At 41.0% G+C, this 26,144-nt stretch overlaps 1 protein-coding gene across 3 annotated transcripts in view; it reads right to left on the bottom strand.

Moving 5' to 3' along the window:
• Positions 1–25,352, bottom strand: part of RBM6 (RNA binding motif protein 6) — a 54,211-nt gene extending 28,859 nt beyond the window's left edge. For 2 of the 3 annotated variants that reach the window (XM_028718632.2, XM_028718634.2), the window contains exons 1-6: positions 25,240–25,352; positions 21,328–21,435; positions 18,570–19,884; positions 18,089–18,178; positions 17,281–17,350; positions 8,604–8,677 (exon numbers count right to left, since the gene is read on the bottom strand). In XM_028718632.2, coding sequence (XP_028574465.2) covers positions 8,604–8,677; positions 17,281–17,350; positions 18,089–18,178; positions 18,570–19,884; positions 21,328–21,371 — 1,593 coding nt within the window. In that variant the 5' untranslated portion in view covers positions 21,372–21,435; positions 25,240–25,352. The remainder of the gene's footprint in view (positions 1–8,603; positions 8,678–17,280; positions 17,351–18,088; positions 18,179–18,569; positions 19,885–21,327; positions 21,436–25,239) is intronic. The other variant, XM_028718633.2, reaches the window with a different exon arrangement.
• Positions 25,353–26,144: the final 792 nt, after the last annotated feature.

Here is a 26,144-nt window from a genome sequence, read left to right as displayed (position 1 = left end):
AAACCTGATCATTACTCCAGTACCCCAAAGAGGAGGTACAAGAATCCTTCAGAGCATCTCTCCAAGAGATTAGCTTCTTACTACTCGACTTAGTGTGAGCCAAGGGCAAACAGCATGTCCAGTCATGCTGTAGTACAAATAAGGCTTAGAAGCATGCACTTTAATGCCACGTATATTACGTGGGAAGAAAATCGTTCATGTTTCTTTGAGCCAGGGGGTGGTGCCTAATGCCTTGAAGGGGGCAGTAGTGTGACTGTTCCTACAAACCCTTACTTGGACTCTGAGAAAGTTGAGAATTGTCCCTTAGTCACAAATACCACTTCTGGTGGTAAAGCACTGTACAACTTTAGATTTTGGGGGGATATTGGTGGCCCTACTAAAGACCCTCCTGGAGGACCCATTTTAATCCAGGACTGGTTTGGGGACAGAATTGGCCTTGGATTACCTTCTATGGGAGAGATATAGGGGAAGCACAACCCTGTTGTTCTTGCTTGATCTCTCAGTGGCTTTTGATAGCATTGACCATGGCATCTGACTAAAGCAGCCTTTCTCAACCCTGGATCCCCAGATGTTGTTGGACTACAACTCCCACCATCCTTGACCACTGGTCCTCCTGGCTAGGAATGATTGGAGTTGTAGTCCAACAACATCTGGGGATCCAAGGTTGAGAAAGCCTGGACTAGAGCATCTCCAGAGTTGGGGATAGTATTTTACCATGATTCCACTCCTACTTAGGGTGGCAGGTTCAGAGAACAGCATTAGATAACCGGGTTGCACGGTGATGCCTATCAGTCAGGGCTTGTGAACCTTCTTCAGCCCAGTGACCACACTGACATAGGCCACCCCTCTAAGGGTCACATACCAGTGACTGGCATGGTCAATGTATACAGAGACATGCTACACACATACAAACCACACAAACAGCACACACTCACCACCATGCCACTACCCAATGCACAACTCATTCCTCCCCCTTGCCAAAATGCTGTGTTTCAAAGAGATTACTGCAATGTGTTATACAAGGAGCTGCCTCTGAAGACTGTTCAGAAAGTCCAGCTGGTGCAGAATTCAGTGGCCGGGGTGCTCACGAGGGCAAGTCCATTTGAGCATATTGCGCCAATCCTGGCCCAACTGCATTGGCTGCCAATTAGCTTATGGGCCTGATTCAAAGTGCTGGTTTTGACCTAAGGTAAAGGTAAAGGTACCCCTGCCCGTACAGGCCAGTCTTGACAGACTCTAGGGTTGTGCGCCCATCTCACTCAAGAGGCCGCGGGCCAGCGCTGTCCGGAGACACTTCCGGGTCACGTGGCCAGCGTGACATCGCTGCTCTGGCGAGCCAGAGCCGCACACGGAAACGCCGTTTACCTTCCCGCTAGTAAGCGGTCCCTATTTATCTACTTGCACCCGGGAGTGCTTTCGAACTGCTAGGTTGGCAGGCGCTGGGACCGAACAATGGGAGCGCACCCCGCTGCGGGGATTCGAACCGCCGACCTTTCGATCGGCAAGTCCTAGGCGCTGAGGCTTTTACCCACAGCGCCACCCGCGTCCCTTTGTGGTTTTGACCTATAAAGCCTTAAATGTCTGAGGACTGCAATACCTCAAGGACAGCCTCTCCTCATATAAACTGACCCAGACCCTGTGATCATCATCTGATGCCCTTCTTCATGTGCCTCCTCCATGAGAGTGGAGAGGTCCAGAGAGCGGCAACTCAAGAACAGACCTTTTCTGCAGTGGCTTTCCAGTTTGTGGAATGCTCTCCCCAAGGAGGCTCGCCTGGCACCTTCATTATATATTTTTAGATGCCAGGCAAAAACATTTCTCTTTAAACAGGCCTTTGGCTGGTTAACATTCTATGTCCTTTTAACTGTGTTGTGGGAGGGGGCTACTGTATTAGTTTGTGTTTTTGTTTTAGCATTACAGATGAATATGGTCACTATTTAGTGGTCATATTACTACAGTGGTACCTCAGGTTACATACTCTTCAGGTTACATATGCATCAGGTTACAGAGTCCGCTAACCCAGAAATAGTACCTCGGGTTAAGAACTTTGCTTCAGGATGAGAACAGAAATCGTGTTCCGGTGGCGCGGCAGCAGCAAGAGGCCCCATTAGCTAAAGTGGTGCTTCAGGTTAAGAACAGTTTCAGGTTAAGAACGGACCTCCAGAACAAATTAAGTACTTAACCCAAGGTACCACTGTACAGCGTGGACACCTCTTCCAAATCCCACAGCAATAAGAGGTTCCCCTAACCAGAGAAAGAGGACAGAAAGCCTCTTTAGTGCAATCTCAGCAGGATCCTATATTGATATAAGATTTTGCTTTACAAAAACGACTGCCGAAAGATTAACAAGAGTGACTAGAGAAGACAGAAGTGTAAAAGCTACATGGAAAGGATTGTTGTAATCTCTTGGTTAACCAAACGACTCCCCCTTTGTACAGAGGCAAAATATGCAACACAATATTGCCAGCACACGCAATCCAATTATGCAAAGATACGATCGCCAAAGTATTTACACATAGATGAAAGCAAAAGGCAAATATTTTTCTCATGCAATTCTAACATTGTCCAACTTTTATTATGCCAACTTCTCACGTATTTGACCCTAGTGACATTTTTTAAAAATTCCATTATATATATTTCCATGCTATATACAACACTGTCAAAAGGTAGCTTTAAAACAATGAAACCACCGCAAAACATAAGAGAGTATAAGTAGCCACATTAATAGGACACAATAGTCAAAGATTAAAAGGTTAGTGGGGGGGAAATGGCCTTAGCTGTGGACCTGCATGAAAGTAGGGAAGGAGTCCAGAGCTTTCACCAGGGACAGCATTCGACCATCTAGGCACTACCAGAAAGAAGGCCCTATCTCCGCTGCTCACCTACCATACCTCTGATAGCAATGGGATATACAGACAAGGGCTTTTTACTGTGTCTTTAACACTCAGGCAGGAGAGTATGACACTTAAAATATCCTGGTCTTAGGCCCGCCCCCCGTTACAAACTTGTTTCTCAGCTCAATTCAGGTTGATTGCACAGTGGTACCTCGGGTTACAGACACTTCAGGTTACAGACTCCACTAACCCAGAAACAGTACCTCGGGTTAAGAACTTTGCTTCAGGATGAGAACAGAAATCGCGTGGCGGCGCAGCAGCAGCAGCAGGAGACCCCATTAGCTAGAGTGGTACCTCAGGTTAAGAACAGCTTCAGGTTAAGAACAGACCTCCAGAGCGAATTAAGTTCTTAACCTGAGGTACCACTGTATTAACTAAAGCCCTCAAGGGCCTATTTTTTCCTTGTTGATGGTGCACTCCCTCAGGAGTAAATCTGCTATTTAAGAGGGAAGGCACATGCTAGTAGTGAGCGAGCAGGAGCAAATAACTGACAGAGCCAGAGAAAAAACTGTTTTGGATTAACTAGCCCAGAATACCACTGCCCTGCTTCAATTTTCACCATGGCTATCTCAGATTAAAATTCCCAATCCTAAATGCCACTGGGGAAGGAACAAAAAGCAAGAAAGGAACTGGTGGGGGTGGAAGAATGGGCCATCTTCAGATGATGTCAGGGGCTGTGCTTACATGGCAGCTAATGGAAATGTTGTAAGATGGGACAAGCTGCATTCTGAGATCCCATCCCGAAGACCACTTTTACAGTGGTGCCTCGCAAGACGAAATTAATTCGTTCCGCGAGTTTTGTCGTCTTGCGATTTTTTTCGTCTTGCGAAGCACGGTGTCGGGAAAGTTTTGGAAAAGCTTCAAAAATCACCAAAGTCTTTAAAAACCTCAAAAAAGGCTACCACACCGCGTTCTATGAGTTGCTCCTCGAAGTCAAGTTGCAACTGTATTAACGGTGTTAAGAAAAAGGAAACAAACTTGCAAGACGTTTCCGTCTTGCGAAGCAAGCCCATAGGGAAAATCGTCTTGCGAAGCAGCTCAAAAAACAAAAAACCCTTTCGTCTAGCGAGTTTTTTGCCTTGCGAGGCATTCGTCTTGCGAGGTACCACTGTACCAGTGGATGAGGCTGCCCGCCTGTCAATCATACCTCATCACCATGGCATCAGGTGAACCACTTAGCCCTGCTATGGCTGGGGATTGTCTGCACAATGGAGTTCCCATTGAGAAATCCTAGCCACTTGGTGCCAACAAAATTAGCTGCAGGAGCAACTTGTCATCTCACACTGTTTTCCACTGTAGTTCCATAGATATCACAAGGATACCCAAATAAATGCTCAGTCTGAGACCTCAGATGCACACAAATGAAGCTCTTTACTGGAAAAAGATATTGGGCTGTAACTTATGATGCCTTGTACTAGTGGAAAGCGCTTCTGCTCATGCAAGTTGAGCCATCCAGTTTTTAGTATTTCCTCCTCCCCACGACAGCCTTCCATGCCATACCCCACATTTTCAAGAGAGTTCCCCAACCTTTAGGAGCAGCATAGAAGGCATGGAATGGAGCTGACAGGATCAATCCCCAAAAGATAATGTACCCCTCTATGCACAATCATGTGCTTTCTGCTAGTGCAAAACCGCTGCTGGATACTGCAGCTAACAAGTGAATGTGCCACAGACTGCACATAACAAGTAAAAGAAGAACTGCAAGAATAGCAGCCACACACTTCACCAACCTTTCTTCCCAATAAAGTTCTCTTCCTTTTATGTCACAACTGGTCAAACATATCATAGATGAGCTGCCGGCCTCAATGTTTCATCCTTAAGTCAATGCTCTAAATTGACTTAAATTGCCTGCACACCATCAGTGGTTCATGGACCACAGTTAAGAACCACTCTTGGCAAAGGGCTTCAAACTTAACATGAATCAGGCCTCACAGGAAAGATAAGAGAACATATTTTGTGGTTCTTCTACAGTTCCTTAGCCAGCTCATTCTAATGATTTATCAATGATCCAGAAAATAGTAAGAGAAAGATCTGCCTGTGCTTACAGCTACTTAACAACTGTGAGAAATTGAAAACGCTTATCAATTTGGTTTATGGAATTTATATCCTTTGTATTACAAGGGCTATAACTAACTTGAAATGGATCACTCAACTCAGGCGTAGCAAATAAACCTTGTAACACAACCTTGTGTCAGCTCAGTTGTTTCACTGACTGGCAACAGTATCACGACAACTATACTAATGCCATCATCTAATACAAATATTCTTCAGTTTTCAATCACAGGTAATCTATGCTTAAAATAAATGGCAGACATTGGTTATTTTAGAATAGGAACCAAGACAAGGCAGAACTGGCAGCATTTTAATCTTCCTCGGCTCCTGGTGACTATAAAGAAAAAAAGCGCATGAATACCCTGGATAGCTGAGATTTTGAAAATTAATACAGGTTGCTCCCTCCGTCCCACACAGGGAGCTAAACATGTCCTCAAAATGAAATAACCTTTTCAAATAATTGAATTCTTCAATTAAAAAAAATGGCAAACTCAGTAATTTTCTATTAAGAAGAAATGCTAAATTCTTTCCTTTTCAAGGCTGTTGTCTGAAGAAGGAAGGAGCCAGTTCATTAACTCTGAAGTCATTTTGGTAGTGAGATAACAATTCAGCTTCGTGTATGCAGGCGATGCAAACTAGATAAGACACATTACTTTATCCACCTCTTCCCTACCTAAAAAGGCATCTCACCCCAAATGGACAGCAGCAACATACTAACAGAGAAAGTGATGTCAAAACCAAATGACAAGACAACTGACAACAGACCACCATGAAAGTCATGGTATTAAAATTTTACAAATATCACACAGTGGGTGTTCTATCAGTGAGAACAGGAGACACATTCAATTATCGTTTGCTTTACTCATTTCTCTACCCTGAATTAAATGGCAATGCACTTGCAGCAACAAGAGTGCCTGGAATGCCAAATAAATCCCTCTGGTGACAAGGACAACAGTAACCCTGTGGATTTCATCATCATCAACAGATCCTGCTTAGTAGCGCCCTGCTCCTGTCGCCTGGGTGCCTTCACCGATATGGCCAGACACTGAATAAATTTCTGGGCTTTTCTCTGTATCTTAATAGGAGAGGTTCTAAAACTCTCGCGGTACATTAAAAAACCCCACATATTTTAACTGGTTTGGCTACAGCAGTCCAAACTGGCAGAAGACAGTACATCAGGCATACTTCCTACAAAAAGTAAAGTAGCTTTTTGAGGGTGAGGGGTCTTCATGTACAATACGTCAAAGAGGAATTCTGCCCTGATATAGAGCACACACCCACACACACGAACTCTACAGTTAATGAACACGCAGAAGCTGAACCTGGTCAATCCTGAGTCAGAAAGCATCCAAACATTATAAATCAAAAGTTGATCCAAAGGAAGGGAAGGGGCTCTGCAGTATGCCCTCTGCTTATGTTTGACGGTTAACCTTGTGCCAGTGCTTTTTTGAGCCATATGTACACAAGAGCCACTGCTCAGATTAATTTGGGACTCTCTGCGGAATAAGAAGCTTTAATGGTGGGAAGCTTGTTTGTGGCTGCACGGCTACTGGAAACAACATCTGAGGTTGCTGCAGCTTAAGTGAGATGAAGAAGAAACAGGGAAACTGTTTCCAGGCCACTGGTGAAAGAGACATGTTGGTTTTGGAAATAAAACCTTGTTGGTGGGCAGCACTGTGGTAAATGCCAATCATATTTAACACAAATATAAACTATGCTACCAAAACAGCTAATCAGATCTCTGTGGGAAGCCTGCAAGTTGAACCTGAGCCAAACAGCACTTTCCCCACTTATCACTTTCACTAACTGGCATTCAGAGGTATATTGCCTCAGGTAGTTGGGTTAACACAGCCATTGTATCTAGTAACAATTGATAGCCTTATCCTCCTTGAATTTGTCTAATCTTCTTCTAATGTCATCCAAATTTGTTGCCATCACTTCCTCTTTTGGGGTAGTTATCTTCTGTTATCTGTCCAGAATAGGATGAACTATATAATGGTATAAATGCAAATAAGAAGAAGAGAAAAAGACCTAGCTACAGCTCAGAATAAAGCTGCAGACAGACAACTGGAACAGCAGCTATGAAATGCTGCTAAAGGTATAAGGAATTCTTATTCCAAAGTAATATTTCAAATTCAGTCGTGATTGAGAATTTATGGAACATCTGAAAGAGTTAAAAAAACAACCCCCCCTACCAAGAACTACAGAGCTTATGTATGTTATGTTTTACATTGCCAAGTCACTTTGAGACTTTTTATGGTACAAAGTGACTGATAAATGGGCAATAATAATGAAGTATCATCTTCCTTATTGGTTAAGCCAATTTTGAAGAAGGAAAGCAAATTCATATTCTGAGTTATAATCAGGCTTATATATAGTGCTGCCCTGAGTTTTTGAGCTACGGGGGACAGTAAACAAAAAAAGGATGGGCAATGACAATATCTAGAAGGACAATCCGTAGATTCTACAAAAATAGGATGCTGTCAGAAAATAACTACAACATTCAAATGGCTGCTTTACTTTAATATGTATAAACGGGTACCTGACAGCTGTTGGAACAGGAAAGCACTCTGGTCATTATATCTGATAATTATATTATGAGAACAGATTCGTGGCGAGGATTCCTAAATTTCATTTCTCAAATTACTGGGTATAAATCATCACATTTAGCATCAATCTGTTCACTGAGATTACCCAGACACAGTGTTTCCAGCTTACATTATTTTTGTGAGAAAATCACTTCTAGAATCGTAGCAGCCAGAAACTGGAAGACATTTCTCAAGCTGGATATGAGGAACTGAGTAACAAGAAATAAGAATTTACTATGTAAAAATAGTTGAGAATTTGATCAATTTCTTAAAAGTGGGGGGAAACATAGGGCTTATTTTCTAAAATCTCCAAGCCATGGGTATTATTGTAAGATCAATTTTCTGCTATAATTGACTACTTTTTAGCGACTTTCTATTTCTAAGAAAATGTTAAGACATTCAGATTAACCAGGTGCAGCTGGAACAGGCCAGACCTCTCTTATGCAGCTCCAACTTGCATAAAAATATAAATATGAATACTCAAGGAAACAGACAAAGCCCGCCCCTCCAACCAGATGAAAACACATAGACAAATGAGGCATGCAAATTGGATTTTTCACTCAGAGCAGCATATTAGTCGTCTAGCCCATGAATACGCGTAGAGGGGTGTGTGTGAGTCTGCACTCCCAAGAGCATATTCAAACATAACTATTTTGCTTAGAGGAAGTACAGATTTTCATTTTACTGTACAATCAAGAAAGTGAAACATCTGACATTAGCAGTTTAGCTACTGCCACTTGAAATCTACCACATATACAAGCTCATAAGAACAACCACCAGAACTGGAAACCTTTCCTTAACTACCACACTTAGAAACTATCAAGCCTGCGAAGCATGCACAACTTGAGAGGCAGACTATTTAGGGAAAAAATGAACTTAAGTTCTTTCTGTGGAACATTAAGCCTCTCCAGATTTCTGCAATACATCAGCATATTGGCTGTTACGCTGTACAGGTTTTTTGGGGGGGAAGACTTTCTCTGAATCTTTATTTTAAAAAAAATCACTAGGTGTCAACCCTCCCCACAAAAATATTCTTCTAGCAGCATTTTCGACCGAAGTGTAAAGCAACCTGGTTGGCTTCCATGCAGGCGATGGCCTCTTCCAAGAGGGAAAACTCCACGCAGATATAGCCATAGTCGTAACCTGGGGACAGCATTTAAATACAGACGGGATTTGCGTTAGTGCCAGAAAGCCACAATTTCAGTACCCAGTTTCCCCTTCCCTTCAGCACACACCCATTTACCGCCACCCTATGCTCCCCATAAAACAAAACAAAGGCAATAGTTGGTGCTTTTAAAAATTGGTATTCAACACTGTAAAATTCAGTAGGCAATGTGGGTTTCCATTAAAAAGCCATCAAAAGTGTAAAGGGCTCATTCTCCTAGAAATTAAGGAGACACTGAACACTACAGAGTTACACTTATTAAAAAAGCATAACACCCATTTCAAAAGTCCAGGCAGCAGAGTCTGGTTTCAGTGGCATCATTTCAACCCTTGTGAAACCAAGAAGTCAAAGTGCTTAAGTTTTTGTTAATTTTTTACTACAGTAATAGTATTAGTCTCAGAATCTTTTTCACCCCAAGTGCAGATCATTTATTTAACCCTTTTGATTTTTATTTTTAAACTGATCTAATGCAGTTCTAAAACACTGCAAGAAAATTAACAAGACTACCCTAAAATGTTAATGTTCCTTTCTTCACAGGTAGTCCAAGTTAAAGGACAAGCAATTATTTTTTTGGAGGGGTCCATTTGTAATCTCTTTAACCATATTGTAAAATGGTTAGTTAACCATATTCCACTAATAGAATAGTATTTTCTAGTGATGAAAGTTATTTCAAGAAGCGATGCACCCATCTGCCTTAAACGGAGGCCAGAAGGGTACATAAAGATGTCCTTACCTCAAAATTATCAAGGATTCATAACCATCTAAATTAATACCAAGGCTTACTCAAGGGAAGATGTGTCACTTTAAGCAGGGAACAGTGTGCAAAGTTTCCAAGGCTGAAACTGCAAGAACTGGTTTGCAATGGAATAATTCACAATGAAACAAAAATAAAACATTTTGTTTTGACTGCTTCATCTACTCAGATGCTTCAGTTCTTTTCACAAGTAACACAAAACATAAACTTTATGTACTAACTCTGTCCGATCTGGTACTGCAGATAGAACAAATTAATGCAACAGAAGGCCCTGTGTAGCACAGATAAGTAACTGGCACAGGAGTAATGAATAGGTTTTGTTTTTGTTTTTTCTTTAAAGAAAACAAGCAAACAAATACCAGAAACTCTATGTCACACACACACACACACACACACACACACACACACACACACACACCATCTTTGTATATCAGGAGATATCCACCTTCCTCTGCCATGAAATCACTGGAAAGATGCTGTGTCCTAAAACTAGTTTCAGTCTCCTTATCACTCAGTGCTGAACTTTTTACAGGTAGCATAGGGATGTGTGATATAAGAACCTATGGAATTTGGCTACGGTGGGGGAAAGAAAGAACACATCAATTACTGGGGGTTGGAGGATCCAGAACATTTCTATGCCATCTGGTGGGATTTTCTTTCTTATGCTTTGGACCTTGATGATCAAGATTCACCATCTACGTCAGCTCAGGACATATGGATGACTTGAGTTATATTAGTTTCTTACCATTTCCTTTTCTTACTATTTATTGCTTCTTTTGCTTTCTATATACTATGATGTAATACCCTGCTAGTGCACTTTTGGGTTGTTAATAATGTCAATGGTGATTATTTTTTAAGCAGCATTCCATAATGTACAACAACATTTATCCATATTGTGATGTCATCACATTGTATGTTGTGTGTCCATCCCTAACCAATATTATTGGTGGCGGCCGTTAAGCAAATTTACAGCAAGAGGATGTCATGACTTAACTTGCTACACAACTGAAGGGCAGAATATTTAAAGGAGATGTCCTATTCAGCAGTATCTCCATGTCACTAATAACTTAAATTTTGGCTAACAGTGTTAGATTTTATCTATTTCCTCGGGGGGGGGGGGACGACCAGCAGATTGAGTAATTCCCATGCCCATGTATCTGGAAGATGAACTGCTGAATTCTGCACAATCAATTAAGCAGCTTTATAAAGGTTTCTTGAAGGCAAAACTACATTTTATTTTATTTTTATTTAACAGAATATATATGCTGCCTGATTGTAAACAAAACCTCTAAAAACAGTCTCATGCTATCTGTCTACCTACTTATAGTGTGAAAATTTGCATTCTAGTGAAATACGTTTGCAAGCAGCAGATTTTCCTCTGCCTCCACACACCCCAGCAATACAGCTGCCATCAGGTAAAGATACTAGGGGAAAGGATTGTACAGATCTATAAATTCCCAATCGGAAATTTGTGACACATTTTTACCACAAGACTAACTGTTGTGACTTTCTATTAGAAACAAACACTAATGCTGAAATTAATCATATTCTACACAAACGATAGATAATGCCTTCTGTCATTAAATCTATTTTTACTTCCATGTACTGCGACAATCTCCCACTTTAAGATCTTAATAAAAATAAAATGTTTATTTATTAGACCTCTCACAAGGCCAGCAAGAGTTGCATGCAATTTTAATGAGTTTATATTGTAATTTACACTGAAATATGGAAATAGTTTTCTTTTATCCCAATAACCCTGAAGTATATGTTAGGTTGGCTTCTCACAGCCTGTCCAACACCACTTGGTAAGCTTTGTGACCAAGCAGCGATTTTGAAGCTCATTCTCTGCCATACAAATTCAGCACTATCCACACAGCACCCCCAACAGATTTCTCAGCAATTCAAAGCAGGATGAAGATGACAATTGCCTCAAACTTTCTATGCACTGCCTATTTGGATTTTGGTTTAAGCATTTTTTAAAATTTATTTGCTTATTAACAGGATTTTAAGACTAGGTTTCACTTTTCAAAAATACCAAAGCGGTTCAAATCATAACACACAAAACCTTAAAAAACCCCAGTAAGTCACAGTAAAAACATCACAGTAAATAAAAACAAGTTTTCATAACAACGTCACAGTAGCCAACGGCAACAGGAAACAACACTAGCAATCAGGAAAAGTTCATGGCAGGCAACATGCCACCTTCAGTGCCCACCAAATCTGAACAGAAAAAGTGTTCTACAAGGTAAGTGCCACAACAGAAAAGGCCCTTCTCCAGGTGCCCACCAAATAGATATTTGTAGGTTGAGCCGCAGTAAGGAGGGCCCCTTCAGCAGACAGTATTGACTGGGTCAGTCTATAGGGGATTATCCATGTCTTGAGCTACTCAGGGCCTTAAAGGCCAACACTAACAGCTTAAATTTGGTCCAGTAACTGATGAGCAGCCAGTGCAGTTCTTTCCGCACAGATGCTGTGGGTGAAATGGGAGACTCCCCTCAGCAGTGTAGAAACCATTCTTCGCTAGCTGCAGATTTTGAACCAAACCTAACAGCAACCCACAGAGATTGCATAATAGCAATCCAAACTAGGTTACAAACACATGGATCACAGCCAGTAGTTTATCCCCATCCAGAACCCATTGTAACTGGTGCATCAACGTAAGATGGTGAAGGGTGCTCCTTACCACAGAGGTTAGTTGAGCCACCAGTAAACCAAGAGCACACCCAGACTACGTATCTGCCCCTTTTTAGGGTGAGCGCAACATCAGCCTCAATTCCCAGACCCAGGAACCACCTCTGCACAGTGCCTCAATCTTGTCAAAATTCAGCTTCAGATTACGGGCCCTCACGTGGCCCACCACTGCATTCAGACCAGTCTATGTCAAGTACTAGACTAAAACACATCAGAGAACTAATTTATTGCTCCAAATCTCCTAATGACCACTCCCAACAACGTCATACAAATGTTTTGGACCATGGTAGGGGCCTAAGGTTAAACTCCACAATATCCATATGTTCCCTATTTGGTCTCTTCCCCACTCCATACTAGCTATTTTTTAAAAACAAGTTGTTGTCAACAACAACAACTTGCTTAGTTTGTGCTCAGAAGTTCATGGCAGGGAAAACCTCAAAAAAGTGTTATGTTAACTATACAGCGGTATGAATTTCTCTAATGGTGACTATCATCTTACATATCTTTCTTTCTAAACACATATTTATCACAGTCATCACTGGTATTTGAGCTTATGGGTATTTTACATAAAGGTTCAGATTGGTCTATGCATTATCGGCATAGCAGATTGCTGGAAATGGCCTCCATACAATAGCTTACACTTGACTATATGTAACTCACCATATCATTTTTAATAAATTGAGAGATAAGGATTCAGTTCAGACATAATGGTTATTGGCCAGAGAATTGATCACATGACTGCACACTCCCTCCTAGTCCCTTGGCTTGCATTCATAGAACCTGGCTTATTTAAGCCATAATTATCCATGATATCAACAAACAAAGAAAAAGAAACTGTGGTTTAATCTCTTATTTAAAAAATAGGACATGAAATTTTGTATGCAGAAATTACATCACATGTAATTTCTATGAAATTGAAACCATGGAACTGTGGTTTGATGAAACAAATGGAATATGGGTCTGTCTTAACTATATTTCAGACAAATGGCAACACTGGGAGTTTGGCTTTTTAAAAAAGAAACTTTTATTCAATAATTTATTTAGTTTTAGACTTGATCACATCATTCTTGGGAGTTAACAAGCAATCACAATGCTGGCTAGAAAACGAAGTGACTTGCTCACAAGCTCATTCACTGGATATGATGGCACTGGTCAGCATTATTAGAGACAACCTACTCCTTAAAATATTTCTTGACTCATATGAAACAAAAGGCCATATGTCCAATTTCAAGCTGCCTGCAATAAAAATGACATTAAGTTCTCTTTTCCTGTGATGTACATACCCTAAATAGGGGAAATGAGATGCTTCAATGCACTAAGGCACGAACTGAAAAACCATCCCACTTCTCCCCCAAATTACTCATATACAGTGGTACCTCTGGATGCGAACGGGATCCGTTCTGGAGCCCTGTTCGCATCCTGAAGCGAACACAACCCGCGCCTGCGCGTGCACAGGTCGCGATTCGCCGCTTCCGCGCATGTGTGTGACGTCATTTTGAGCTTCTGTGCATACAGTGATACCTGGAAGTAATGTGTTCCGTTACTTCCGGGTCGCCGCGGAACCCAAGGTATGACTGTACAGATCTCTTCTTCTCTTTGAGCTTCAAATCATCAACCGTCTACCATCATGCTCAAATCCTCTAGCTTGCTTAAACATCCTGTCAGATCTAGGCTGCCAAAATATATGGCAGAACACAGACTGAATTATAACTAGTCAAATCCCAGAAACAAGAGCATGAAATTGATCATGTATGATGTGGTAGGTGAAGCGTGCATCCTTAAGAGAAGTAAGAACAAATATCTTATGCCACGTTATCAGAGAGGATCGATTCAGGCCATACTTGCTCACTTTTCACATGGAGACTTACAGTTGCTATCTGGTCACATCAACATAACATACCTGCCTAAAGAGGCTACATGAATTATGAACTAAATATGCCATGTTTTCAACAAGCTGCAAACTCCCTGCCTACCAGAACTTTAGCATGCATTACACAGAGGAAACTCAGTTCCACATGCAACTATTTTCTCATTGAGTTAGAAAAATATCAGGGAAGCCAAAGATGAGGGGAAGAATTCAGTTATGGCAAAAACGGGTAAGAGAAGGACTGAATGAAGATCTTTCATCGAACAGATATAACCTGTAATACTCACTATAACCTAAAGTATTCACCAAACCTTATTTGTTAAATTTATATTCCACCTTTTCATATATATTTTTTAACAAGGCAGCTAACATGAGAAGTTCTCAATCTACACAGATTGTGATAGATAGAGAACTTTTTACAAACTCTTGCACAAACTCTACCTTCATGCCACCCCTTCAGGGCTTACCTCCTGATAAACCGCCCCAAGCATCAGTACAAACATCAAATCATAGTTGCAAAATACGTATCTCAAAGTGCTTTCAGTTGCTTATAATTCAAGTACACATTTGTCTATCAAAATATGAACATAATTCAAATATTTTTGTCCCTTTCTACATTCCTATCATTTTCAAAATATTTAGATTTATTGCTCTGACAAATATATAAGGTGGCTTAAAATAGAATTTTCTTCCCAGAAAACCTAGATGCCTGTAGAATACAGAACTTTCTCTGCACCCAGAATCCCCTCTATATATTATTTTTTTCTGTTGTATTGCAGCAGCACACAGAACATGGCATTCAATTTAGTTTTGACTGAAAGTTCTGTAAATGGTTGACAGGATTTCTCAGCCCCCTCGTTTGGGTACAGCTTCTCAAGCAGTGCTGAGGACTGTTGGAAATCAAACCCCACCAGTACATTTGTAATTCCCTGCCACCCCCCCGTCATAATCCAAAGAGAAGTTACACCTTAATACAAATCAAACACATATTTTATGCCTGCTCATACATACCAGAGTGCTAAAATAAATTTCTCTCCTCTAAATTCTATTTTACTAATGATTTAGTGAACTTTTCATTCAGTGTAGTTACTCATGAAACGGAACTCAACCCTACTTTATCCCAATTCTCTATTTCCCAACATACTTGTCAGAAACATAAACACTGGGATTCAATTCCAAGGATTTGTTTTTCAGCTTCAAACATTTCAAAAAGAAATCAGTTGACACCGAAAGTAAAACAAAACTGCACACACCTATGCTTTAATTCTAGTTTTTCAATATGATGCTGTATTGTTTTTAACTATTTACTACTAGCAGTCAACCTCTCTGGGAGTAGGAATACAGAAGGGTGTGAAATTATAATTTTCAAATAAATATTTTATAGTAAATATTTCTTTAATTATTATATATTTTTAAAAATCATAAATCTGAACAAAATCATGTTGTAAAAAGCAATACATAAAGGAAGCAGAGAAGCACGGATCATATGATTTCCCTCCCAGTTAGCAGTTATTGCGCTGGATGGCCTCTTTCTCACTGTGATTAAGAACACTGTAGGGAGAATCTCCATATATTGACAAATGTTTGTATCCAGCAGAACAGACTTACTTAAACTACTCAGACTTAACAGCAGAACATGGGGAGGTTTTCAACTAAATAATTGTGCAAACAGAACACTTCTGCCTGCACAATGGATCTTTCTCCCTACATGCACCCCATGCCAGCATCAAATCTGTTCCAGAAGCCTGGGGAAACCCATAGAACAGATTTAGGGGACACAGGGAGGAGAGGTGGAGGACAGAATGTTTGCCTAAGTGCTATATTGAATTTCACCCATGGTTTGGCATCACAAAAACAAGCCTTAGGCTTTCACTCTGCTTCATACCACCACAGGAGAAAATAAGGAACTTCCAGCCATGATCTGCATCAAACCACTATTTGCAGTTTTGCCCAAACATTAAACTATGGATTTACTGCAAGTGATGTTCAACTCATAGTTTGCAAACCTGGCTTACAGGCATTTTGCAGAAAGCTTAGTTTGCTGGGTTCAGACAAACTGCAAATTGTGTTTTGCCTAAAACGGTGATCAGAAGCTTCTGATCGCCGTGTGCAAGTGAAGGAGGAACTGCATGATGCTAAGGTACATGTTTAGAGTGCCAATGATGGCCTGCTGTTACGTCTCCTCACAGCCCCCCAGTTTCCTTCACAGAAGCAGCCCTAATAGCACAAAGACACTGCTCTTTATACACCAAGTTCAAAAAGCAGTTTGAATTTTGCTTCCCTTTAAACTGATGCAAAGTCTCCAAACAGATTCTGTACTCAGGATATTGAAAGCAGTTTGGAGGTACTCCAAGAACAACTTCTGAAAAGAAAAATTTGCAACTTGGTGGATATTTTCAGTGCCCTTATCCAGACTGAGGGTATATAAGCAAACTATTTGATTCCCACATCACAGCGACCCAGGAAATACATGTACTAAGGATGTAGCACACACTAGTAGGTTACAGGACTGTTTGCTTTAAAGAAGCTCCAGATTTTAAATCCTTATAGAGATTTCTGTTACAATGGAGCAGGAAAAGGAAAGGAAAAGTTCCAGAACATCTCCCCATTTTTCCTCCTGCATCTCTCACCCCTTCTGGAACTATAATATTAATGTCTCACATTCCCTACCTTCATGTTTAACCTTGTCCATCTTTCTTTGCCTCCCCAAACCCCACCAAGAAAACTGCTAATTATTCCCTAACCAAACTTCATTTGGACAAGTCAAGAACTTACGGATTGAGGCCAGGAGATTTTAATGAAGCCATCCTCTGAAATGAGAAGTCCAACCCAACGTATAGAAACTTGGGAAGCATATAAGTATAGAAACGTTTCCACTGAGCTATTTAGAGCTATCAGTATTTGAAGATACTGGAATTAGGTGCCACAACATCTCAAGAGAAGACTATTTGTACATAGGATGTTACAGGGCAAGTAATCTTGCCCAATGAGAAGATTTAATAAAGAACATCCACTAGAAACAATCCACTGCCATCTCCAGAAGGCTTCCTTAGGAGTGTTTTTGGGGTTTTTCCATGGCTAATGTAGAATTAGCAAGTCAGCTGTAAATCACCTCTGCTAAGCCTGGGCTCAACCCTGAAGAAGGCAAGGGAAGACTAGATGACCCAAAGGCCATTTAATCAATAGTAGTAAGGATGTCAGAAAAGGAAGCCATAATTGCAAGGTGAAATGTAAATCCACCCAACAGACACTGAATAAATTCTCACCTGTAGTATAATCTTTCAGGCGCATATTCTTCACTGGTGTCCCAACACACGCTTGGAAAGCATTAAGAATCTACAGAAGCAAACAAAGTTTCAGGATAAGTTTTTAAAAAACAAAAACCCTATACAATAACATTTTTTTTAAAAGGAACATTCTGTTCTACCACAGGGCTGCCTCTGAAGACAGTTTGGAAACTTCAGCTGGTGCAGAATTCAATGACCAGGTTGCTCACTGGTGCAAGACCAGTGTATAACACCAATCCTGATCCAACTGCACTGGCTGCCAATTAGTTTCCCGATCCAATTCAAAGTGCTAGTTTTGATCTGTATAGCCTTAAATGCTTCAGGTCCTCAATGGCCGCCTCTCCCCCTATGAACATGGACCCTGCAATTACCATCTGAGGCCCTTATCTGTGTGTCTCCTCCATGAGAGGTCCAGAGGGCAGCAACACGAGAATGGGCCTTTTACACAGAGGCCCCCCACATGGAATGCTCTTCCCAGGGAGGCTTGCCTGGCGCCCACATTACATACATTTAGGTGCCAGGCAAACACAATCCTCTTCAAATAGGCCTTTGGCTGTTAAACTATATATGGCCTTTAAATGTGTGTCTTGGGGGTGTTATTGTTTTCACTATTATGTTGTGCATTTTGTGCTTTTATGTTGTAAACTGCCTAGTGATCTTTGGATGAATGACAGCATATAAATTGAATCAACAACAACAATAAAAATAATACAACATATGGAGAAAACTGTCACTGTGGAATACTGGCTGTTCTAATTAAGTTTCAAGCAGCAAAATAAATACTTACATCATCTTTTGTTGCAGTTTGAGGCACTTTTCCTAGTCGAATCAGCTTGCTTGGTTTTATATCTTTGAGGCCGGTTCTATAATCCTGGTCCTTAAAGAAAAAGTTCAAGGAAACTTTAATGACAATAATGAAGACCTATCATTTTACTAAACAGTTTATAATGATTTAAAATAAATAACACTGTCTTGTTTTTATATAAAACGTTCACGATGTTGAAGCACAACCAGCTTCACATGTAAACTGTTTGAAGTCCCCTGTCAGTCAGGAATGTGGAATTTGAATTACTAGTAAGCAAAGGAAGACTACTAGATTTGAGAAAGTTTCAACGTTATAAGATATCATTGCAATATTACCTTACAGTAGCTTAACTAAGTTTTAAATATACAAAGGAGGGGAGGCTGTAATTAACTTATTCTTCCAAAGCTTTCATAAATATGTTTACACATGATTATAAATACAAGCTTTCCAATGAATCACATACCTGAAGATCTGGCTGAGAATCTTTAGAAGACTTGCCCTCTGCAAAAGACTTGCCATGTTCGTAGTCAAACATTTGACTTCCTGGCAGTCGATGATCTACATCTCGATACTCAATGCCCCTATAGTCTGTATCCTGCCTTCCAAGGAAATCCAGGTCACTTTTTTCCTTAAGTCCAAGAGCAGATGGTTCAGATACTTGCTGTTCACCCGCAGGGAACTCCTGATTGCTAACAAAGGCCTGAGAAGGCTTATCTTGATCCTGAAGAGTGGGAAGAGGACCACAGCTACTTTGGAAGTCTACTGACGAGTCAGTCTCGGGCTTCTGTCTTTGAGATTCTTCTTCTCTGGCTCTTGGTTCTGAATGTGGAAACTCCTTGCTTTGAACACTAAAGGAAGACCGCTCCCTAGCAGCAAGTCCAGCCTCATCTACCTCACATTCTCTATCTGTTGGCGGCACTGTAGAAAGGCTATGCTGGTAGTCCACAAGGTTTGGGTCCACCGAGGGCACATCTCTGTCTGCAAAATCCACAGGAGGTGGCACATCCCTACCCCTAAAATCCTGATCAGTCTGAGATTTTGGCCTATTTCTGAAATTTGAATGGGGTACATCTCTGTCTCTGAAGTCTAGGTCAGCTGCACCCACGCTCCTCAAGTCCATATCAGGCATTTCTCTTTTCCTAAACTCTGAATATGGCTGCTCCCTGCCCCTATAATCCTGTTCAGGCATGTCCCTTGCCCTAAAGTGTGGGTGAGATCCATCTCGGTTTCTGAAGTCTAAATCAAATGTTCCCCTTGCACGAAAATCAGATGGAGCATCATCTCTGCCTCTATAGCTCATATTATGAGCTTCTCTATCCCTGTAGTTCATACGGAAAGAATCCCTATTCCTGTAATCCATTGGAGGAATGTCTCCTCCACTATAATCCATAGATTGCCCCTCCCTATCCTGGAAATCTCCTTGATACATCTCTCTGCCTCTAAAATCTGGAAGAAGTGGCACCCTGCCCCTGAAGTCCAAGTGTGACTCATCTCTATTCTGAAAATCAGGTGGGTAATCTCTGCCTCCAAAACCATGCAAATGACCCTCCCCACCTCTGAAGTCACTATGTGGTCCATCTCTACCTCCAAAGCTGAAAGTAGGTTCCTCTCTGTTGGCAAACTGAGGATTGAGGATGCCTGGGTGTCCCTGGATATCAAAAGGAAGTGATTCTCTGCCAGAGAAGTTGCCAGAGTGTCTTTCTTGAGCAAGACTATCAAGGGGAGGAGGAGAGTAATCCCTGTTCCACCCGGGAGCAAACCTTTCTTCTTGGCTCCCACTGTAGAAATAAAGACAGTGTTATTCATAATGTCCTTCGAGTTTGTAATCTACACATCAGCATGTTCTTCTCTAAACCTTTTACAGAGCTGTTCAACAGTAAGATCCGCAGAAGATATTGATGTTTGGTAGTTTAAGAGGAGGCAGTATACGACAGGCGTGACAAGTAAACTTGCGTACTCCCATTTCACCATAATTCCCAGTTGAACTCAACATGGAATACCTGAAATATTAATGAGTCATTGAAGGTAACAATCTACATAGTCTCACAGTACATACAGCTGGGGCATTTGGAATTATCCATTAAGGAAGCCACCGCATTTGTCCTTGATGCTCCTCCAAATAAAGAATTTCCATTAAATCTGGTTTTATCACTATCTTAAGCAGTTGAGCAACTATGCTCATGCTGCTATATTCATATAACAAGGCCTTTGTGGACAAGCTCAATACTGTATTTGAATGACACTGCCCAGCCATTTGTTAGTTGTACTAACGTACTATCAAGGAGGGGAGACAATTATGAGATTTTATATACTTTCTCGGCTCGCACCATTGTTTTACTTTGATCTCAATTTGCAGTAGTGCATATTGCACCTTCCTCATGTGCTCCTTCATCTGCACCATAACAACTGCATACCCATCTAACATGTCTCATGTGTATTTAGTAGGCAGACCCATGCATAAAAGCAAAGCATCTTTGTCGTCTGCTGATGGCTACTATCCATTACTCTTTGAAGACATTTCCCCAAACCTATCGATGTGGTTCTGTCAGTATAGCTGTTTCTCTCAAGATTTTTCATTGTGTCAGAGCATATGCATGCATGCCATAAAGTTTCCAGGAACATTTGATCCTAGAAACTCCAAGGCCCTACAATAACACAAGGCATAATGTACAGTTCTAGTAGCCTAGCAAAGTAGCTTTGGCCATGAGGGTCAAGTTCATGGCCTGCACATATAAACACGAGCATAAACACTCTTCCATGACCTTATAGTGTCCCAACATCGAGTGGAATCTATTTTCTGGAACCTACTTTCTGCCCAAACAACATTTAATAGTTCCTGTAGGCATTTGTTAATATAACTGTCAATTTGACAAGGGAAATGTTCATACCTTCCAAGTGTACACTGAGTTATATGCACCAGCTACATCTGCTTCCAGGATACTCCATTCTATCCTCTTCCTCTCATCAGCATTCCATGACCATGGTTCCCCCAGAACTAATGGTACCTCCCTCGTGTGTACTCGAGATGTTATTTTGACTACATAAAAAGCAGCACTAGGAAACCTTGGGGAGGAGCTGGTGAAGGGGAAGGGCAAGCCCTGTAAGGATGCTGTGCAAGTGGGTTGTCACAAGTGGTTACCAATTATGAAGCAGAGATTTTGTGTCATCTTATTACATGGTATCTAGCCTAATGCAGGACAAATATAAATACAAAAACTTACCGAAAAGGACCCATTCTGTTGGCTGGTCGAGGGTTTCCCCACATTTTGTCTGTGATAAGACAAACAGAAGAAAGAGTTCTTGTTTTTGTCAAACTGCAGCTGTGTTTTCTACAAGATACAAATATGATAAAAAGCCAACTAAATTAGCATTCTTCTGGCTAATAAATTTTATCTTTTAAACCAGCAAATATTACCCAGTTCAACTTCTTGAATGATTTGAACCTACAAGGTAAGAGTCAAAAGCTAAGCAGTTGACCGCTGTGCAACTGAAAGACAGTGCGAATTTCCATTGCAAACTGTGAGATTTAACTATTCTAAATCAAAACATTTCCCCATCACCTCTACTGATAAGAGGTTTGCAAGGTCCTATGTTTCACAAGAGTGGTTGAATCAATGACAGTCTAGAATGTTCATCAGGTCTTTCAACATCTCAGTGAATCCTGCACATCTACAGACAGCACTTAACTCAATCAGAATTACAAAATAAGCCCATTCTGATTAGAGCAATTTAAAATATAGCATCAATACCACAACATGGGTCATATCCAAAGAAAAGCAACAGGTGCTAATTTATTGGGTGAAGTTGCTCCATAATTTATTCAGAAGTGTCAAAGGAGATGAGATATGGAGAGTGGAAAGAGCAGAGGAAGAGGAAGTAAGAGTAAGGAAGGAGGCCCAGCAAAACACATTGCACATCAGAGAGAGGAGTTCTTATCTAATCTTCACTGAACTTTACACACATCTAGCATACCTGAAATTCAGAGCCACTTCCAGTCCATCCTAACTGCCCACAAATAAATCACCTGTGTTTTGCCAAAAACACTAGCAAGATGCTCTTTATCCTGGATATTGGCAAATGTACAGCACTTCCTGAACTGCACCACAATTTGCCTTAAACACCCACTCTATAAAGAACAAAAGTCTGTATGTATCCCAATTTAAATCGATGTACAATATGTTGAAGGTGAAAGAAGAAGAAAGATCAGATCCACCACTATTAATCATACGGGAACAACCATGATACTAGCTGCATTATGTCTTCCTCAGAAGAACTCTGCAAATGAATAAAATGGGCAAATATGTGGCCAGCACTATGCCACATTGTCCAATTGAGCTGTTTCCAATGTTTATATCAAAAATACTTTTGTTTCCAGCATACATTACAGGGCTTGACTTTAAAAATAAATCTATAAATATGCATTTCCACAACCAATGGGCGGGTTTTCACTTAATACAATACACATTCCAGTCCAGGGAATAAATATTATTAATCTGATACTGATAAGTTAAAAAAAAAATCTGTGCTAGCATTAATTCTGCATGGAAACTTGTCTTTTTATAGATGGGGAAGTAAATATGATAATCTAGTAAACTAAAGCAAAAATGTGCTGAGTTCTAGATACCTTGAACCCAACTGCACTGGGGAAAAACATATTTAGTATACATTTCTACCTGAATTATAGCTAGAATTAACAAAGATAAATTGCAAAACAGCACAGCTGAGTGTTGGGGTGGAGCAGTCTGGAAAGAAAAGACTGAGCAGCAGGATATACAAAGCCCCTCTTTATGTGTCACTTCCTATACATGTTCTGTGCATCAACTAGCCTGTATTGAAAGAAAGTCACAAATAACCTTATGAATTGCATTGATTTGAGCATTATAAGAATAACTACTGAACTGATAACTAACTGCATGTTATCCTAGCAACAACCAATTACTACATTTCTGACAATGGCAAACAACTTTCCATCACTTGCAACAATGAACTGCTATAGTTTACACAGGACAAACAAGGTACTGTATTTTCCGCACAACAATGAAAGGACAGAAAGCAGCGATTAGAAATGGCAGCACAAGAGAAACTAGGTAAATATTTCAATCCAAGGATATTCCATTTTTGCCCTGAAGGTTACTGTACACAACTTTTTAAAAAAAACAACAACAATTTTTAATGGCAGACAAACTATTTGTAGAGGTATGTCCTTTGTTTTCCAAGAACTCAATGTGATGCATTTTAAAATATAACTTTTATTTTAAAATAATTAAAAAGTGTTCAATATATTGATTTCCTTATTTTGAGTGTTTTTGATGTTGATGATTTGTAATAATTAATGCTTGTTTTAAAATGGGTTCTTTTGTTTATTTGCATTTTCAGTTATTTATTATATTAAATTGCTTAAAGCCAGTTTGGAATGGGTGTCTTCTAGCAGCATATAAGTGTAGCTGTAACAAAATTAAACTATGGCTACAGAATTAGGTGTTCCCAAGCCAATGCTCAAATAGAGTGTGTTCTGAATAAAAATTCTACCATATTAAAACTAATAAAAACAAGAATATGCTCTATATCCATCAACAAGTCTTTCCAGATATTCAGTAAATATAATGGGGGAAATGCCAAATAGTTTTTATTTATTTCATTTCTTATCCCACTCATACTCTAAGGAGCTCAGGGAGAGGTAAAGGGTTATTGATGGTTTGCATAATTAGAATCTGTCATTCATTTATGTGTTGCCTGCAGCAACAACATGTCACTGGAACAAAGTGTGACCGCATTTGCTTTGATTCCAAGACTAGTCATTACTCATAGCCAATTAATTAAGGCCACACTCCTAATTCTACCTTCTTGGGGGTAGATACAATGGAGTTCAACAGAAGTAGCTTCCAAGCAGACATTTTTATTTAACTTATTAAATTTCTATCCCACTCTTCCTCCCAAAAGGGCAGTTAGGGATGAGATGTAAAAATGATATGATTAAATCTACACAACTCCACATAAAATTAAAATATTTTTTAAAGGGAAGAGCACTAGCTTTTTAGATTATCATAGAGTTATAGAACTGTAGAGTTGGAAGGGACCTCGGGGGTCATACAGTCCAACACCCTGCAATGCATATGTGTATGTGTGTGTTACTGCTAGCATTCTGGCATGTGAGATGTGGGAAGGCGGGAGGCTCCCTTCTAAGATAGCCGGTGATATCTGCTGTTTTCACAATTAACTATATAAAACAATGAACACATTTTTAAAAATAAAAACGCCTTCCTGAGATCATTTAAATTTACTAACTTTTCATTTCCTCCCCAGATGCTTGCACAATTATTCCTAGAGCCAGGGGTTTTATTTTTGTTTCTGCACCTTCAGTTCCAATCATACTTGTGGATCACAAATCTGCAAGCGCCCCACATCTCCTTGACAGAGTTTAACAGCACAGGAAATCTTACTACACAAGACAATCCAATGGTACACCCTCAGCTTAGCCTACACTGGCAGCAGCTCACCCAAGTGCCAAGGAAGAGAGGCCTCTGAACAACCCTATCAACTGAAGACACCAGTAACTGAAGGGGAAGCTTCCAAAGGCGTTCTCACAGGAAGCTTGAAACCCATCGCACCCCCCAATTATTTACGAATCTGTCAATTAAATGTGTATACCGCCCTTCACCCGAAGATCACAGGGCGATTCACAACATAGAACTACAGAGAAAGGACACAAAATACATAATAAACCAACAGTCCTCGCCGTCGCCGGGTGCAGAACTTGGGTCTACCTCCTTCACTGTTAACAAGCGGACACCCCTCCAGGCCCCCCTCTGCCGTGAGAGCATTTCTACGGCCCAAACGCCCCCCTCTTCTTGCCCCCCACCCAGCAAATGCCACGAGCTGAGGATGCGTCCGAGTCACCGGTACCCCTGGCAAGAGGCTCCCCTCCCCGCCGCCCTGTCCCGCGCGGCCCTGTCAGCGCCAGGCGCGTTTCCCGCGTGCGGTCTCGCTGCTCCAAAAGGGACAAAAGGAGACCCTTTCCCTACCCGCCTCCCTCACGACCCAAGGCGGACGGGAGTCGGCCGCACAAGCCCAGCGAGGCAGGTTGGGCCTTCCGTGCCAGAGAAAGAGCGGGAGCGCGAAGGGGAGATACTCACCACAAGCAAGGCGGGCAGCTCGGCCACTCTGGGCCTCCACAGCGAAGCCGCAACGCCGAGCCAGAAGAAACCGGAAATTCCGGTGCGCTCAACCATGTGACCTTGCAAAGCGCACCCAGTCATCCCGGGGCACGCGCGCAGCGGCCTATACGGCTAACCATAGACTTAAGGCGGATAGAGCGGTTCCTAGATAGCTTCGGAAGCCATCTTTGGGGGTCTCTCCAAGAGGCGGAAGTGGGAGCTGCCCAAAGAAAACAATGGAGAAATCCAAGATTTTAAGCGTCGCTGGGGTTGGGCTGTGTGTGGCAGCCAATTTTTTAAAAAAAGCAAGCTTTCTTGCGGAATTTTATTTTTATTTTCTTTTTTTTGGTCGAGTGCTTTCAAACTTTAAAGCCCCACGGGTTTGCAGTCAAGTCAATGAAGCATACGTTTTCTTATATGCAGTAGGATGCTGGGTGGGGCTTATTAACGTAGGTAGCCCTTTGTTGCAAGAAAGCTAGAGCAACGTCAGCCTGTCTTTCACTGAAAATATTAGTAGGGAGCTGCACTAAAACTGGTATAAGTTGCACGCTCTTCAATTTGGAAACAATGCACTGGCATAGGAACCGCTTTAAAGGTTTTTCTTACTGTCAGTGGTATATAAATTTCATCAACAAAAAGAAACGAACTTTTAACTGTCTTAAAACATAATAATAATAATAATAATAATAATAATAATAATAATAATAATAATTGCTCTGAGTTAGAAAAGACGTGATTTGCTGTCGGGTGCTGGAGGTGGAGAAAGTGCTGCTGCTGCTACCAAAGCACAGCTAAGCCAAAATCCTGGATTTCTTTATTCTATACTCCAGTTTCGTTATCTGCGTGCTGCTACCAGACAGCAGCCACGTACAAGAGGGAACTCG

Source organism: Podarcis muralis, chromosome 2 (assembly GCF_964188315.1).
Source record: "Podarcis muralis chromosome 2, rPodMur119.hap1.1, whole genome shotgun sequence".
NCBI classification, from domain to species: Eukaryota; Metazoa; Chordata; class Lepidosauria; order Squamata; family Lacertidae; genus Podarcis; species Podarcis muralis.
This window is presented reverse-complemented; position numbering and strand designations above follow the sequence as displayed.